The 18,446-nt window shown below is 34.7% G+C and overlaps 1 protein-coding gene across 5 annotated transcripts in view; it reads right to left on the reverse strand.

The window, feature by feature from the left end:
- Nucleotides 1-18,446, reverse strand: part of CAB39L (calcium binding protein 39 like) — a 96,480-nt gene that overhangs the window by 29,564 nt on the left and 48,470 nt on the right. For all 5 annotated transcript variants that reach the window (XM_024755600.1, XM_024755595.1, XM_024755599.1 and 2 more), the window contains 3 exons: nucleotides 16,787-16,928; nucleotides 11,965-12,129; nucleotides 6,614-6,732 (listed from right to left, as the gene is read on the reverse strand). In XM_024755600.1, the coding sequence (XP_024611368.1) occupies nucleotides 6,614-6,732; nucleotides 11,965-12,129; nucleotides 16,787-16,888 (386 nt within the window). In that variant the 5' untranslated portion in view covers nucleotides 16,889-16,928. The remainder of the gene's footprint in view (nucleotides 1-6,613; nucleotides 6,733-11,964; nucleotides 12,130-16,786; nucleotides 16,929-18,446) is intronic.

Genomic DNA, 18,446 nt, shown 5'->3' on the forward strand with positions numbered 1-18,446 from the left:
ATTTTTTGATGATGCCATTCTGACTGGTGTGAGGTGATACTTCATTGTAGTTTTGATTTGCATTTCTTTAATAATTAGTGATATTGAGCATCTTTTCATGTGTTTGTTGGCCATCTGTATGTCTTCTTTGGAGAAATGTCTATTTAGCTCTTCTGCCCATTTTTTGACTGGGTTGTTTGTTTTTTTGGTATTGAACTGCATGAGCTGTTTGTATATTTTGGAGATTAATCCTTTGCCAGTTGCTTTGTTTGCAAATATTTTCTCCCATTCTGAGGGTTGTCTTTTTGTCTTGTTTATGGTTTCCTTTGCTGTGCAAAAGCTTTTAAGTTTAATTAGGTCCCATTTGTTTACCTAAATGACATCACTGTTTGATATCTGAATGCACCAATCAAATTATGTCCCCAGTTTTCAAGCAACTTTACAAGAGATAATTCAGTAAAAATGCTGATCTTTAACAAAGAGCTAAACCTCTAGCATTTCAAGCTAACTTAGAAAATAGTAATGGGTAAAGCTGGTTCCGTTCAGGGCTTCTTGTCTACTCTGTCCTCAGGGTCTTCTATAATTACCTCTCCCTTCTTATCTCAAGGGCTTCAAATCTTATTAAGGACGTATTAATGGTTAAGAAGATGGGATTTAGAATCAGATCTGGATTGAAAAATTGGTTCTGTTACTTATTAGCTGTATTTATAACCTTGAGCAATAGTCTTACTCTAAGTTTCAATTTCCTCATCTGTAAAATGGTAAGGATAATACCTAGTCCTCATAGTATTGTTAGAAGGATTAAATGAAATAACATAAGATGTTGAATGTAATACCTGGCACACAGCAAACACTCAATAAATGGTATCTATAAAACAGGATGTGAGGCAATGAGTTTAAAGTTTGGGTTAAAAAATAAAAGAAGAATCATTATAATATAGAATAAAAACCAGAGAAGTCATCACCAAATTGTTGATAAGTCATTATAATATAGAATAAAAACCAGAGAAGTCATCACCAAATTGTTGATAATGGTTTCTTTGGGAAGGATTATGGCATGCACTCCCTTTCTATATTATAGATTTCTAAAATGTTTGAATTTTAAAAATTTATTTGTATTGAAGTATAGTTGAATTACAATATTGTGTTAAAATGTCTGAATCTTTAAATAATAAACATGTATTACTTTGAATCAGAAAAAATAAAATGTTTTAAAAGTATCTACTCTTACACAACATTGTAAAGCAATTATACTCCAATAAAGATATAAAAAAGAAAATAAAAATAAATAAATAAAAATATCTACTCCTCTTCATCCCCAATATCACCACTAAAGTTCTGGCCCTAATTATCCCTTGCTTGGACTCTTCCAAGCTGGAATCTCAGACCCCCAATTCTCCAAGCCATTTTCTATACTGCCACCAGAACTCATCACATCTAGTCCCTGGATGGCTCCATGTTGCCTTTAGAATAACATTTAGACTCCTTGGTAGGACTGAAAGACTTATGAAAGACTCTTCATAACTTGGTCTTAGCCCTTCCAGCTTTATCCTCATCCCTACTTTCCATTCACACTAGGTTCCAGCTGCATCAGAATTCTTGTCATCCTCCAAACACATTGTGCAATTTGATGCCTCTGTGGCTTTGCATGGGAGGTACCTAATCCTTCTACTCCCTGTGTCTATTTGGAAATTTTCTACTTTAAGACCTGCTTCATTTTTGACATCTCAAGCAGAGGTGATGACTTCTTCATCTGTGCACCCACAGAATATACTGGTAAAGAAACAACAATGAGTTGTAATGAGTTATCTCTGCTCACTGTAGACTATAACTGCTTGAAGACTGGAAAGCTGGATATTGTTCTGAGAGCACAGATTCTGGAGTCAGACTACTAGAGTTTAAAGTATACTGGCTATGTGACTTTGGACAAGTTACTTAACCTCTCTGGGCTGCAGTATCCTCTTCTATAAAATGGGTATAATAAAAATAACAACAACAAAAACAACAATAACTATCCACAGGACTATTATATAAATACAAAGCAGGGCTTGACATATACTAAGTACTATGTTAACTACTACAATTACTATACTTACTATTATTAGTGCTATTATTATTGTAGACCCCTAATAAACGAACTAATAAGCAGTTTTAGCCTTACAAACTAATCTAATTATTAACTTTTCAGAAGATATGGAAAGATGCTTTATAAAACTTTCCTGATGAATCAGATTTGAGGGAGTTATGCTTAAAATAAACAATTCCTATTTTTCTATTGTGTGCTATAATTACATGAAAATGGAGTCTTAGAAATCTGTATATTGAGAAAGTGTTTTTTAAATTAAATGACTCAAAATTACTTTTTCCACATATTAGAAAATAAATGAAAGCTAAGTTTTTTCTTAAATACAGAAAAAATGACATATAATTATTATAAATTATCCATTATAATAGGATTCCTGGTAAATACAGGTGATTAATGAATAGAAGAGTTCATATTTGAAATATAAGGAAAATTTCTACTTACATCAATTTAATAGTTTGTTCAGAAACTGAGTGATCTTTGGCAACAACTAATTTGTAAAAGAATAGTAGTCATTTGAATTCATCATAAAGTTCACCACCAAATAGGACAGAGACACATTTTCAAATTATTAAAGATAAAATAAAGATATACTGATTATTCATACTCAGTAAATTTTATATGTAATCATAATTGCAAAAGTGCCAATGCCCCACATGTTTTATAGAATCACATATAAATAAATATAATCTAGTACGAAAAAGTTATTAAAAGAGATTCCAACCTTTATCATTTGTTTCTCAAAATTATTGATTTATAACTTACAGCACCACTTCTCAAACTCCCTTCCCTCCTCTAATTTACTCTGCAGCTACTTTGGAGCCTCCCACTAGTAAACCTCCAAAACCCTCTCCTGATATTAGTGGGTTTTCTCCCTCTGATTCCGTCCTCCTCATCTCTAAGTCTTGTTTGTGCCTTCTAGCTTAGTCTAATTCCCCTGCCTGGCTTCCTATCACTAGGTTTTTTTCTCAACTCTCTCTACTGAAAAAGGGGAAGGGGTGGGAGAAATATAGGGGACAATTACACATTAATGAATCCTGTGTACATCACAAATAATAAAGGCTCACTACAGATCTGTAATATGTTCCAGCAGATAAATTATTAATGAATAACAATTATAATTAGTTGTTTATCTTGTCTCATTATTTCTAGAAAGGGAAAATAAAGTTATATTCTTCAATATAAGTTGTAATTCTTCACCAACTTAATTTAAAAAATAAATATCCCATTACGCTAAATTTTCACATCTTCCACAAAGCATATATAATGTGTCAATGTATAAAATGTACATATATTCTATCATATATAAAAGGAACGAAAAAATTACCCTACAACCATACTTTATAATTTATTGGATTGCTTTTATCTGAATTCTTAAAGCTTAACAGTAATAATTTTCATGTGTTTATAATTTCCTTGGTAAGAAGACACTAAATTCATATCTTTAGCAGAGCCACTTGTATCTGGTGCAGCTCTTTGACAAAATAAATACAAGGCAGTTGCCATCCCCAACTGCTATTCAGTGACAGCAGCTACATGAAGGAGATCCTCCAAACAAATAATTCCCACTCCAGGAATGAAGTCTGTGGAGTTGCGTGTATCCTTCACATAACGACCCCATGGTGGAAGATACTGTTTTAGAACATCCACACAACTTCTCTTCTACATCAGCTGACGGGCTCTCCAATATATTTTTAGGACAACACATTTTAGCATTCTCAAGGGATCATTTATTTACAAACAAACTTTAAATGATTATTAATTTATCTTCACTTCCTGAAACACAAATCTGATATTCTTCTTCCCAAACTCTCCAATGACTCCCCATTTCCTACAGGATAATGTCAAATGCTTTAGCTTAACATTTTAGAATCTCCAGAAGGGGGTACAAATTGATCATTCCAGCCTTATCCACCAATGACCAGCTGGGCAGATCATAACCCATTACATTTTGTAGATCTTATCTGAGCTAGAAACAAACACTTCCCTTTATAATATTATTCTGACACTTGGGTATGGTCTTAATTGTATTTGTCTAAAATTGCACATATATCTCAATGTGAACTGCAGCTCTTAAGAGGGATAGGGATAATAATTTTTTTAGACTAGTAGTTACTGAGTACTGAGTACCATGTGCTTGGTGCTATGCTCTGCAAGAACTACCTCAGTAAAGACTCAAAATGACATACTGAAGTAGGTTTTATTATTGTCTTCATATTACAATGAGGAAATCAAGACTTAAGGAAGCTAGGTAACTTACCCAAGGTCTTAGCAAGTAAATAGCAGAACCCTGACGGAACACACAGGTCGGTCTGACAATGCATAGTCTAAGGCATATAATGCAACATTATTTTAGTGCAAAGGTAATATCACAAATTTTACTCTTATTTGATAGATAAGAAAACTGAGGCTTGGAAAAGTGCAGTGACTTGCCCAAAGTCGCAGAGCTAAGAAGTGGAAGAGACAAGAAACAGGAAAAATCAGAGAGCAAAAAAAGAGCTCTTGTAAATTAAAAATAGGGTGGCTGAAAGGAGAATTCAGTAGAGTTTATCTTCAGTGGAAGATACAATTAAGAACATCTCCTGGGTAAGCTGTGATGAAGTGAGGGAGTGGCATGGACTTACATATACTACCAAATGTAAAATAGATAGCTAGTGAGAAGCAGCCACATAGTACAGGGAGATCAGCTCCGTGCTTCGTGACCACCTAGAGGGGTGGGATAGGGAGGGTGGGAGGGAGACGAAAGAGGGAGGAGATATGGGGATATATATATGTATAGCTGATTCACTTTGTTATAAACCAGAAACTAACACACCATTGTAAAGCAATTATACTCTAATAAAGATGTTAAAAAAAAAAAGAACATCTTCTGACAAGTAAAACAAAAAGACAAAGAAACAGAAAATAGAAGAGATATGAAACCAACCCCAGAGATTTAACTTTGACTAATAGGAGAATGAGAAAGTGAGAACAGAGAATATAGAAGAGAAAAAATTTTCAAAGAAACAGTATGTTGCAGAGAATGTTAACTGTCCACAGAAATCCTTTCTCCTCTTCTTCCTGGGCACTAACTACATTTCTCAGGTTTCCTTAAGAATTAAGAGGTCAAGTGACTAAGTGCTCTCAAATGGAATGTGAGTGCGAGTAATGCAAGCCATTTCCAGGCCTGGCTCATAAATTCTCCCAAGTACTTTTGCCTTCTTGTGGGCTGAAATGGCAATCAACAAAGTGATCTTAGGAACCACATGTTGAAGGAACCCCTGCTGACCTAGAACATCTGTTCTTCTCTATTATGTGAGAAATAAACTTATCTTGTAGTTGGCCACTCTATTTTGGGTTATAAGTTTAGCCTACCCTAACTAATACATGATACAAGTATATTTCCCTTTCCAGAACTGAAAGACTTAATTCTCCAGTAAAAACAATATTTTGTACTAAAAAACAAAGTAATTATAGTACACTACTTTGTTCAACAATGAATAATAATTACATAGCTATAATAATATAAATGTGACTAATAAAATTAAAAATTGTGATAAAGTATATTGAGAGGGTTAAGAGAAGGAAAATGGAGTAACAGTGGTGGTGGAAATACTAAATTGTCATCTAGTCTATGAGAAAGTTAAAAGATATTTTTTAAAATTGGTAAATCAGAAGTTAGTAAAAGCCCATTATTGATAATATAGAGGCAAATACCAGATGAACAAATAAAAAAGATGAAAGTGGTTGTCTTTGGGCAATGGGACTAGAGAAGGAAGAGACAAAGAGCTGATGTTTGTTGATATTTCTGATTTTTAAACTATGTGGTATGTATTATTTTGATACAATAAAATGTTTAAAAATGTACAAGAAAGGATTCGGGAATTGAACACAGACGAGATGGACTAGAAGAGCATGCTAGATTCAAGATGGTAAAGTAGAAAGATAGAGAAGGGGAGACGAAAGATAGTCTGCTATCCCCAAGTCTTTCTACATCCATATTTCTGGTTTTAGGAGTTGGAGCAGCCTCAAAATGCCCAAGAAACATTTGTAAATGAGTATACATAAAAAGTAATAATCAGGAATTCTATTATCTGACCAGACTTTAGTTTTTTGGCTGCCCTGTGGTCCCATATACATACAGTGATATTTATTCTATCCTCACGTGAAGCATGTCACCATAGTAGATGCTAGCCATTGAAAGGATATCGTGTGTGTGTGTGTGTGTGTGTGTGTGTGTGTGTATTTGTGTAATGAGGGGATTCAGTCTTATGCAAAGAGGCTAAGTGGGCAGCTAGAAAAAGGGCAGATTGGAAAGCACAAGCAATAATGTAATAGGAAGAGATAACAGGAAAGTGGAGGAAAGAGAGGCAGCAAGTGGAAGGGAATTTATTTTAAAAGGATTTTGCTGCAGCCTGAGTAATCCCAGAGACATAGATTTGGAGGGCTAACTTCAAGCATGGCAAATATGAATCCAAAAGGGATCGTTTTCTCAAATGAGGCTAATGCTATATGTTACTTTTAACAACTTTTCTAAACTCAAACCTACTTTAAAGGAAAGCACGCACCTACCCTTTGAGGAGCATAAATAGGATATGAGGATGAGCACTAATGTACTCCACAGTAGGACTCCGAGGGCCTATCTGTCGTCTCAGGATGTTGTTAAATATCTGGGTCACATCTTTTTTTCCCTGTTAAAGAAACAACCAACCATTAAGTTGTATACTTTAAATGGGTGAATTGCATGGCATGTGAATTATTTCAAAAGCTGTTTATACACACACACACACACTCCATTTAATATGACATAGTATTTTCCCACCTGAGATTGTGAATTCTTTGACTTAATTTGTCTAATGATAGGTACAAAATATATAAACAACCAAAAAAATCAAGATCAAATAAAATCAATGCCCTACACATATAGTAAGCATTTCAAACTGTTAAATGCATGAAGTACAGTCAAAGCTTGTGTCTCAAGGCTTTCTGATTTCTCATTTTTATAGTAATAAAACCAAAGGTTAAGGACCACTTTTTAATGAGGGCCAGGGAACAGAAAAGGATATTTAGGGAATGGAAATTTTCAAAAACTTAGGACCATAAAATGGCTTATTGAGAAGCTGATCCTGGAGTGCTTATTTTGCTTATTTTTTAAAAAACGTAGCTTATTTTTTTTAAACGTAGCAGTCTCTAATAATCATTAGAGATTAAATTAGAGATGGACTAGAAGAGCATGCTAGATTCAAAATGGTAAAGTAGAAAGATAGAGAAGGGGAGACAAAAGATAGTCTGCTATCCCCAAGCCTAGAGATTAAATTATCACAGTAGGAAGTTTTCTGCCTTTTTTTTTTTTAAACATCTTTATTGGAGTATAATTGCTTTTCAATGTTGTGTTAGTTTCTGCTGTATAACAAGGTGAATCAGCTATACGTATACATATACCCCCATATCCCCTCCCTCTTGCATCTCCCTCCCACCCTCCCTAGGAAGTTTTCTGCTTCTTTGAGCTGCTTTCTAATTCAAACTGAACAGTTGACTTTGCATCCAGCCTATTTTCACAAGGCACACCTGCCTTTAAAATGAATGCATCAACTCTTACATGCAATACATTTTCATCCTTTGATCTCTTATCACATTGTGTTTCAAAACATCAAAGAGTCTAAAGCTGTGTCTTGAATAGTGCCCAAACATCAAAAAACACAGCTCTGAGTTTGATCCTGAGCCCACAAATCAGAAACCTTGCAATCTCAGCCATAACTCTTTTTTTTTTTTACCTCATTAGAATATGCTGAAGTATTTTTTTTCTGTCAGCAATTTTAAGGCTTAAAGGATTAGACAAAAATTTATGGCTATAAAGTAATGAAATTTTCTTTCAAACAATTTTAACCCAAAGGTCTGTCTTCTAACTAGCCGTTATTCACGTAACAGCAGGATCCTCCAATACTTTCCTCACCCCAATGGACCACTTTCCTCTTGATTCCTGAAGAAGAAAATGGGTTTGCCACACAGATTCCTGAGTCAGTCTCTGCTACCCAATCTAAACCAATGCCTTGGGCCACCATCACTGTTGTCAGCTCTGGATTTCAAATCCCTGCTCCTAGCTCCTCTCAGCCCTTGTTCATTGTCTTGCCTTCTACAACTAGTTATTTTCTCAGCTAGTTATTTTATATACTGTTTATCCAAGTATAGAAAACCACCTCTTCTCCTTCATTTGACATATACTATTAGTACATAGTTCTTTTATCAAGGGTTTAAGGGTAACAAAGGGTAATTATAGCACAGTGCAGAAACAACTTCAAATTGAATCCTACACATCATAATTAAAGATTATTAAAGATTCCTCAGCATTCCTGATCATCTTTTTCCTTAAGCCCCTTCCTCTGTCATGGCTCTGGAGCCTTCTCTCTCCCTTACTCCAAACCCTTCTCCTATCTCTCTTCTATTTCCTACTCCTATCAAATTTAGCCAAAGAGATGGCATTTCTCAAATTTCTGTTATTTTACTCTGCAAAGGGAATCTAAGCTCTTTTCTTTCAGTCTTTTTCCTTCCAAACATTGCCTAGAGACCTCACCTTTCACAACTAACAAAAAAGCCCATGTAGGTGTCTTCTAAACAAAAGTTCTTTTTTTTTTTTCTGTAAGGAATGCTCCATCCTTTTAGGTTATCTGGCAAAAGCTGCAGCCCTTCCGTAAAGTAATAATTTTCCTTTCCTGTTATAAAAATATAACGAAGATTTTACAGTCAAATGACCGTTATACTCTTCAAAGAAGCCCCAGGAGAGGCTATTCACTTACTGAAGTATTATCATTATTCTTGAATTATGCTCTACACATTTACTAATTCTTTAAGAAAAGTGCCTTACTGCTGTGCTTCAGGACATCTTCCTTTGCTCCAATTCCCTTACCTCTGCTTCTATTTCTCATTCTCATACCTACATTGATTCATTCATCCAACCAATGGATATGGAACTAGGCATGGGAAATGCAGTCCTAGTACTCAAGATACTCTCAATCCAGAACGGGCTGTACCAGGGCTACCTAAGAACCAAGAGATGAGGAGGGTGGGGCTCTGTGTGATTAGACTGAGTTTTGAAGTTAGGGGGAGTTTTATCAAATGGTCACTAGTTTATATGGATACTTTAAGCTTGAGAAGGAAAGTTGCTGCCTGTGGGCTGATCATTCATGCTTCCAGTCCATAGAAATAGACAGCACATTTCTGCAAGTGGGCTCATAATGCTAGTAGTGGTGCATCCTTCCTGAAAATACTATGAGTATATAGTTGGTGGAATGCTTAAAACTGAACCATTTTCAATTTTAACTGTTTTTCATTCATTCATTCAACCTAGAAGTATTTATAAGTATTTATTTGCTATGGGTTTGATTGAGGAGGACAGCTTCACCTACTGAATATCACATTCATTTATAACTATGTTCTAGGCATCAACTAAATGAACAAAGTCAAGAACCATCTGGTCAATTATTCCTCAATAAAGCTGAAAAAAAGAACTGTCTGCAATTATCATGATAATAGACCTTCATAATGATAGTATTGAGTCATCAGTAAAAAATGATTACATCTAGTATATAATTTTGGAGGAGAGGCAAGTATACAATGCATGTTATAAAGAAAATGTAAAGTAATCCACAAAAGTAATCTACTTAACTTTCTTCATTTGAAGAGTTAATCTTTAGCTACATGGAAAATGCACATATTCAGAAAGATAATTTTTTCCCCAAGGATTCCAGAGAATAAAAGTTTACTCTACTTGATAATGTATAAGTCAATTTTTAGGCAATTGAATGTCCTAATCCCCAAATAATTTTTAAGTAAATTTCTCTATATTTATTTCTAGTATACCATGTAAAATAAGGGAAATTTGCATAAGTGTTTCTTACTGTTCCTCTTTTGTTTTCTAAGCCAAAGCTGCACAAAATTGTGAGGCACCCAAAGTTTTTCTCTGGTCTACTCCCACCTCCCCAGTTCTGGGAGAGCACTTTGAACCTATGCTATTCTGTGGCTGCTCAAGGCTTCTCCAGGTCACTGGACCTGACGACATCTCATCCCTGACTGATTCTTCAAAACGTAACCAACCTTGGTCATATTCCTTCCAGCATCCCATTGCAAATTAAGCTAGTCTCATAAACTAACTCAAGCTAACATATTAATTAGTGATGATAATAGCTTAATACATTGCTGCTTTCAGGGAAATGTGCAAAACAAGGGGTGATTTATAGAAATATAATACTGTATTCCAAGAGCAGGGAGTTTCCCAGTTATGGTCACTCACCAACTAAATTTAAAACTAAAATAATAAACACAGAAACAAACATCAAAGGTTATAACAAAAATAAACCAGCTTACATTTAACTTAAGTTTGAGAAAGAGAGAAGATGAAAATATACTATCTGACATCTGTATATATCTGCACATGTATTTAGTGTTCTTCCATAACATGTGTATGTATATATATTTTACTTTGTTTAATATTTAAAAACAATGATATAAGTTCATATTATTCCTATTTTATAGATGAGAAAGTTTAGTCTCAAAGAGGTTATGATACTATCAAATGGCAGAGCAGGGACTCTATAAACAATCCTAAATCCAAGTCAAGTGTTTTTCCACTATGCACAGCTCCTACAAAAGTCCATAATACCTCATTTTAAACTAAATTTAAAAAACATGAAAGTATATAAGCACAATGATAAAACTACACTTTAATTCCACATATGCCAGGTTTAAAAAGGAAATGGGGAGTAAGATGGGGAGGGAGAGTGACAAGCCAGGCAAGAGGAAAAAGTAGGAGATTATTGAGCAGAAAATGTCAAGGTTAGAGAAACAGATAAGAGAGGGAAGGAAAGAAAAAAACAGGTGTTTCTGAAAGGAAGGCTGAGTTGAAGTTTGGGCCCTGAGAGGCCCTCAGTCAGTGTAGTTTCTAGTCAACACACTTGACTTCACTGTCCAGAGCAGTCTTGCCCTGCATTCCTCCTCCTCTGCTCCAGTCGGCCAAAATCTTCCCCTATCTAAGCCATCCAGAGAGCTGTGGGCTAGTATTTCCACAGATCCCCAGAGCCCTGACCTTATCTTGGTCTAATCACTGTAATGAGTTTCTTTTAACTTCCTTGGTGACAAAACACAAAGCAATTTACTTCAGAAATCTCCATTCTCTTCTATCTTTGAGAATTAATGGAGATCCAAGCACTTACCTGAGAGTATCAAAAACCTGATAGTAGTAACAAAACAGCAAACAAATCAAAACCAAGACTTCTATCATTGAAATGTGCCTTACGTATATATATTTCATTGAAAAACCACTGATAATAAAATGCTTACACATTCACCACTTATGTTTCTAGGTGTTCTTTTATTTATTATTTAGGCAATTAGGTATAATTGCTTTCAAAATGAGATAAATATCCTATATTAGTAGCATTTAACAAACTTCTTAAATCATTGGTATAAATATTTCAATTAAAGAAACAGGTCTGGAGAAAATAAGTTTGAATCTCAGCTTAGGCTCTTAGTAACTGAGTGACTTAGGGGAAATTACTTAATATCTTTGAACTTTAGGGTCTTTACCTGTAAAACAAGACTAATAATATAGTACCAATCATATATAGGTTGCTTTCAGAATTAAATGAGATGAGTGCTTGGAAACTGTACAACATGCAGTAAGCACTCAACAAATGTTATCTATTATTATTATTATTATTGACCAGTAAGTTTCTTTCTTAGCTGCATAAAACTTAATTCCAGTAACCTTTTGCTTTTTTAAAAAAACGATTAAGATGATTTTAGAACTTTCAGGGGAAAATGGGATTTTAAATAATATATAAACAGTAATAATAAAAAATTACAGTCAAATATTGGTATGTATATAAAAATTGAAAAGCAGAATTGTCATCCTTTTGCAGATAGTTTACCTCAAAGTCTATCAGCTGTAGGTTGGCTATCAGTGTCACCAGCAGCCCACTATTGTAGAGTTCTTGTGCTAGCTGAGCCACAGCTTCTGTTGGGGGTTCCTTGTCACTTGTCCCACACAGAATTTCTTTCATTGCTTGCAGTGATTTGGACACTTCTTCTGAAGCCTAGTGACCAAAAAGTATGCTAATAGTTGAGTAATTAAAAATTTCAGGTTATAAACAAACAAACAAACAAAAACCACTTATTGAGCCCTGCTTATTTATGATTAAAGAACTGTGTACAGTTACAAACAAAAACCATTCAGTAGGCACTGCGTTTTTTATTTCAGAAAATGTTACTAAAGTTAATTTATAAAAGAGAGATCTTCAGTATTTCTACTTAGTTAGAATAATTGAAATGATCTTCCTTTATTTTAAAAAAATTTTTTTTAATTAAAAAAATGTTTTTACTTTTTGGCTGCACTGTGCAGCACGTGGGATCTTAGTTCCCTGACGAGGGATCGAACCCACACCCCCTGCAGTGGAAGTGTGCAGTCTTAACCACTGGACTGCCAGGGAAGCCCCCGTGAACTTCCTTAAATCATACTCATACTGAACTTTACTAGTAATTAATTATAAATTTAATTTATAAATTAAATTCAGTCCATTTTGAAGACTTATCAGTAGCTAGTAGTCTTTATTTAAATCATTTGTTAATGTTTTTCAACAAATCCCTATTATTCTGGTTTTTTTAATGGAGTCGGTACAAAATCATACATTGTCAAAACCCATAACCTTTGTCAATCCACTGATCCCTCACACATAACCATTATCTTTTTGTTATCTATGAAACTTAAAAAAAAGAAGCAAAAGATCTCACTACATTTTTTTAAATGTCCTCATATTTTATGTTTTTATTAAAAACATATAATTTTGCTTTTATTAATTCTTAAAAAAATTTTATAATTAATTTATTTTATTTTAGGCTGTGTTGGCTCTTTGTTGCTGTGCGCGGGCTTTTCTCTAGTTGGGGTGAGCGGGGGCTATTCTTCGCTGTGGTGCACGGGCTTCTCATTGTGGTAGCTTCTCTTTTTGCGGAGCATGGGCTCCAGGCGCGCAGGCTTCAGTAGTTGTGGCTCTCGGGCTCTAGAGTGCAGGCTCAGTAGTTGTGGCGCACGGGCTCAGTTGCTCTGACGCATGTGGGATCTTCCCAGACCAGGGCTCGAACCCATGTCCCCTGCATTGGCAGGCAGATTCTTAGCCACTGTGCCACCAGGGAAGCCCTCATTGCATTTTAAAGAATAATAGGAGAATACATAGAGGTAGAAAGTACATTAGTGAGTATTAGGGCCTGGGTAAGAGAGAAGGAGGTGCTGAAAATGTTCTGAAATCAGATAGTGGTGATGGTCACACAACCTTGTGAATAAACTAATAACCACTGAATTGTACACTTTAAAATGGTGGATTATATGGTATCTTAATTACACTCAATAGAAAAATTTTTTAAAAACAGGTGAAGATAAACAAACAAACAAACAAATAAATAAATAAAGCAAGGGCTTCCCTGGTGGCACAGTGGTTGAGAGTCCGCCTGCCGATGCAGGGGATGCGGGTTCGTACCCCAGTCCGGGAAGATCCCACATGCTGCGGAGCGGCTGGGCCCCTGAGCCATGGCCGCTGGGCCTGTGCGTCTGGAGCCTGTGTTCCGCAAGGGGAGAGGCCGCGGCAGTGAGAGGCCCGTGTACCGCAAAATAAATAAATAAAGCAAGCAAGCAAGCATGGGATACCAAAAACAAAAAAACAGGTGAAGAAAAAAACAGGCCAATTAGTTAACAATTTGCTGACTGTTTTTAAAGAAATATAGCTTTATTACTTTCAAGTATTGTATTCTAATCATTATAATTGAAGAAGGAAATGAGGAGAATAAGGCAAAATAATAAAAGTAACTCATAGTAGCATGACACTACTTAAAAAATTAATTTCCAGATACATTTTATGATATTGCTAAAGCAATCCTTAATTTATTAAAGGTTGGAAGTTCCTTAAATTGTGACATATATCCACAGAAGATTACTTTAAACATATATAGAGTTAAGAATAATTATAAAGCAAACACAGTATGACCATAAGAGAGGTCAAGAAATAGAACATTTTTAGCATCCCAGAAGTCACTTGAATGCCGCCTTTTCAGCCAGAAGTAAATCCTTTTATGTTTTTGATGACAATCATTTATTTACTTTTCTTTATAGTTTTCTCACCTATGTTTGTATCCCAAAACAACATAGTTTAGTTCTGCTGATTTGGAATAGTACCTGTACCCTCTTATGATTTGCTTCTTTCACTCAACACTATATTTGGGAGGTTCATCCTTGCCGCCGCACGTAGCAGCAGTTCTTTAACATTCATTGCTCTGTAGTATTCCGTCAATGGCTGGACCACAACTTCTCACTTCTACTGTTGATGGACATCAGGGTTGTTTCCACTGAGGGGTTACTATGAACAACAATGCTATGAACATTCTTGACATGCATCCTGGTGCATATTTGCAAGAACATCTCTAGAGTTTATACTAGGAGGGGAACTGCAGGGTCTTAGAACATGTATATCTTCATATTTAACAGATAATATACTAAACTCATTTCCAAACACCAATTTATACTTTATCACTCATAGTAAATGAAAGTTCTTATTGCTCTCCACACTTGTCAACATTTAATACCATCAGACATTTTTCATTTTTGCCAAGATAGTAGGAATGTGATACGAATTTACTGTTGTTCTAATTGGACTTTTCCTGATCACTAATGAAAATTAGTGTCTTTTTATGTCTTTTCCTTTTTCCTCTCTTTTGTTATTTAGATTCGCTCTTATATGAAGGTCATTTCTTCATTCTATTGAGCCAATATTTTGCTCAATATTACAAAGTACACTAGAAATAAAAATATATTTCTACATTCCTTACAAGATGTAGGATAAAAAATATATTTCTACATCATTACAAGAATACAATATTGTATCATTCACTGGGACAGAAAGATACCATTAACTCAAGGGTATTTATTTTACAGATATCTTGAATCTTGCCATAAACTAGTCCCTTTAGAGACAAATTATATTCAATGTCCCTTTGAAGGAATAACTGAATTACTAAAAACCCCTTCCTCTGAGGAAGCCTTTCTTGGTAGGACTTTAAAACAATGTTAAAATGAGGCTGCACTGGGAATTCCCTGGCAGTCCAGTGGTTAGGACTCTGCGTTTCCACTGCAGGGGGTGTGGGTTCGATCCCTAGTCAGAGAACTAAGATCCCACATGCTGTGTGGTGTGCCAAAAAAAAAAAAAAAAAAAAAAAGAGGCTGCACTGTAGTAGAAACTATCAGTTGATCTTTAAATATAAACATTTTACCCTCCATGTCAGTATAATATTATATACCAGTATAACCCCTTAGATTTTTTTTTCATTCTGAGTTTTTTTCCTTCCAGTTTTATTAAAATATAATTGACATACAGCACTGTATAAATTTCAGGTGTACAGCATAATGATTCGACTTACATACATCATGAAATGATTATCACAATAAGTTTAGTGAACATCCATCATTGCATATAGATACAAAATTAAAGAAACAGAGAAGAAAAGAATATATTTTTCCTTGTGATGAGAACTCAGGATTTATTCTCTTAATAACTTCCATACGTAACATACAGCAGTGTTACTTACATTTATCATGTTGTACCTTACACCTCTAGTACCTACTTATCGTACACTTGGAAGTTTGTATCTTTTGACTGTCTACATCCAGTTCCCTCTCCGCAGTACCCCTGCCTCTGGTAACCACAAATCTGATCTCTTTTTCTGAGTTTCTTTGTTTGTTTTTGAAGTATAATTGAACTACAACACTGTTAGTTTCTGTTTTACAACACAGTGATTCAACATTTCTATACATTTCAAAATGATCACCACAGGACTTCCCTGGTGTCCAGCGGTTAAGACTCTGAGCTCTGAATGCAGAGGGCCCGGGTTCGATCCCTGGTCAGGGAACTGGATCCCGCATGCCGCAACTAAGAGCCTGCATGCTGCAACTAAAAGATCCCGCACACCGCAGTGAAGATCCCGTGCGCCGCAACTAAGACCTGGCGCAGCCAAATAAATAAATACATATTTTTTAAAAAAATATATAAAAAAACCCAAAATGATCACCACAATAAGTCTAGTTACGATATGTCACCATACAAAGGTATTACATAGTTATTAACTATATTCTCTACACTGTACCTTTCACACTCAACTGGAAGTTTGTACCTCAGTCTCCCTCAGCAATTTCTTCCCCCTCCAACGCCAACCCACCTCCCCTCTGGCAACCACCTGTTTGTTCTCTGTATCTATAACTCTGTTTCTGCTTTATATTTGTTCATTTGTTTTGTTTTGTTTTTTAGATTCCACATATAAGTGAAATCACACAGTATTTGCCTTTCTCTGACTTATTTCTCTTAGCATAATGGACCTCTAGGTCCATCCATGTTGCTGCAAATGGCAAGATATCATTCTTTTTTATGACTGAAATGGATTGGTGGTTGCCAGAGGTGGAGGGTGGGGTGTCACCCCTTAGTTTAAGTCTAGAGGGATCCAAGGTTGGTCAGAGGCTCTAGAAAATGAACGAAGAGTTCAAGACAACAGACTCAACAATTATCAGTTGCATAAAACCTGGAATCAATTTAAACGTACTTACGTAAGACCCTACGAGTGCATCACAGACCATGTTTAGGATTCTTCATTAAGCTTTTACATTAGCTCTTTTGGTCTATTCATATATTTTAATAAAAATGTTATTATTTTACCTCATACCTTATCTGTCTTTCTGTCTTGCTTTTCCAAAACGGCCATGTTGTCTTTCAGAATTTTCACAATTTCTGCTGGATTTTTGTGCGATTTACTAAACAAAGGCATTTTTTTAATCTATAGAAATCTCTTCTTCCAATGTGGAATGCTAAAAACAAACAAACAAATAAACAAAAATTATAATTATAATTCTTAACATGATTAAATTGTTATACCAAAATGTCTTATAAGTTTTCAATAACCAATTCAGTAACATGAAACATTAAAATCAGTCAAACTAAAACAAGTTTCATTGGGACTTCCCTGGTGGTCCAGCAGTTAAGACTCTGTGCTCCCAATGCAGGGGGCCCAGGTTTGATCCCTGGTCAGGGAACTAGATCCCACATGCTGCAACTAAAGGTCCCCCATGCCACAACTAAAGATCCCACATATCAACTAAAGAATCTGCGTACGGCAACTAAAGATCCTGCATACGGCAACTAAGACCTAGCGAAGCCAAATAAATAAATACATAAATACATAAATATTAAAAAAATAAAACAAGTTTCACCAAGTTTTGTGCCAAATTTAAATTAATATAAAATATTTTAAGAAAGATATTTTTTAAAGTTTACCTAAAAGTTTTTACTCAAAGTTTAAAATCTTTCCTAAAATAGAAATTCAAGATTTATGCAAGAATGGGAAAAGGAGTATTTTTAGAGAATAACCTGATATTTAAAACTAGATATTTTGACTAAAGAGAGTGACGATGATGATGGTGATAATAATAATCATAGATAAAATTAAACATGTAAAACAAAAGTGGGATTAGGATCCACATACTTTGGTAAAGCAATGTTTAAAAACATGTCACTCCACAGCAATCACAAAATTACAATGTAAAATTGTTTAGAATCTGTTTTTTATTTGCTCTTCAAACATTCAGCTGGCATACTCACTGATGAAATGAGGACTACCATGATGGGGGGTGAGGTGGGAGGGGAACAGGAAAATCAGTTCTTCTTTTTGAGAACATCTATTTACATAGAGCAGAGAAAGCCAAATATAGCTGTCATTGCCCTATTTACACTAAAAATGTGTTATTTTTTTTAGAAAAAAATCTAAAATTAAAGGCTCCAGTTAGTAGAGGCATATTCATTTACTTTACATTTATTAGCAAAAATATTTCAAACATTACAGAAATATGATGTGATAAATCAAAGGCTCCCATTAACCAGTCATCCAGAGGCAACAACTATTACTAGTTTTGATACATATTCCTCCTGAATTTTTTCTATGTATATAAAAATATATTTTTTAAAACCAAAATAGAATAAATACTAAATATAGTATTTTTCAACTTTTCCCCACTTTTTATATCTTGAATATCATTCTATGAGTATATATTTAGATGCACTACAATATTTTTATAGCAATATCCATTATACAGACATATTATGTAATTACTTCTAGTATTTGGTAATTTCTTATTAAATTATTATATAATTTATTTTACCAATACCTTTATTGATAGACTTTTGGGTTAATTCCATTTTTCCTCGTATTTTTCTTATTAACAATGATGCAATTAATCAATAAAGAATATTACACACAAATGTACACAGCAGTTGATAGCAATACTCTAAACAATTATTCCTCTGGTATATCCTTGGCTATGGTTCTAAAT

The sequence above is a fragment of the Neophocaena asiaeorientalis genome, unplaced genomic scaffold, assembly GCF_003031525.2.
Source record: "Neophocaena asiaeorientalis asiaeorientalis breed wild unplaced genomic scaffold, Neophocaena_asiaeorientalis_V1.1 scaffold59, whole genome shotgun sequence".
Taxonomy (NCBI): Eukaryota; Metazoa; Chordata; class Mammalia; order Artiodactyla; family Phocoenidae; genus Neophocaena; species Neophocaena asiaeorientalis.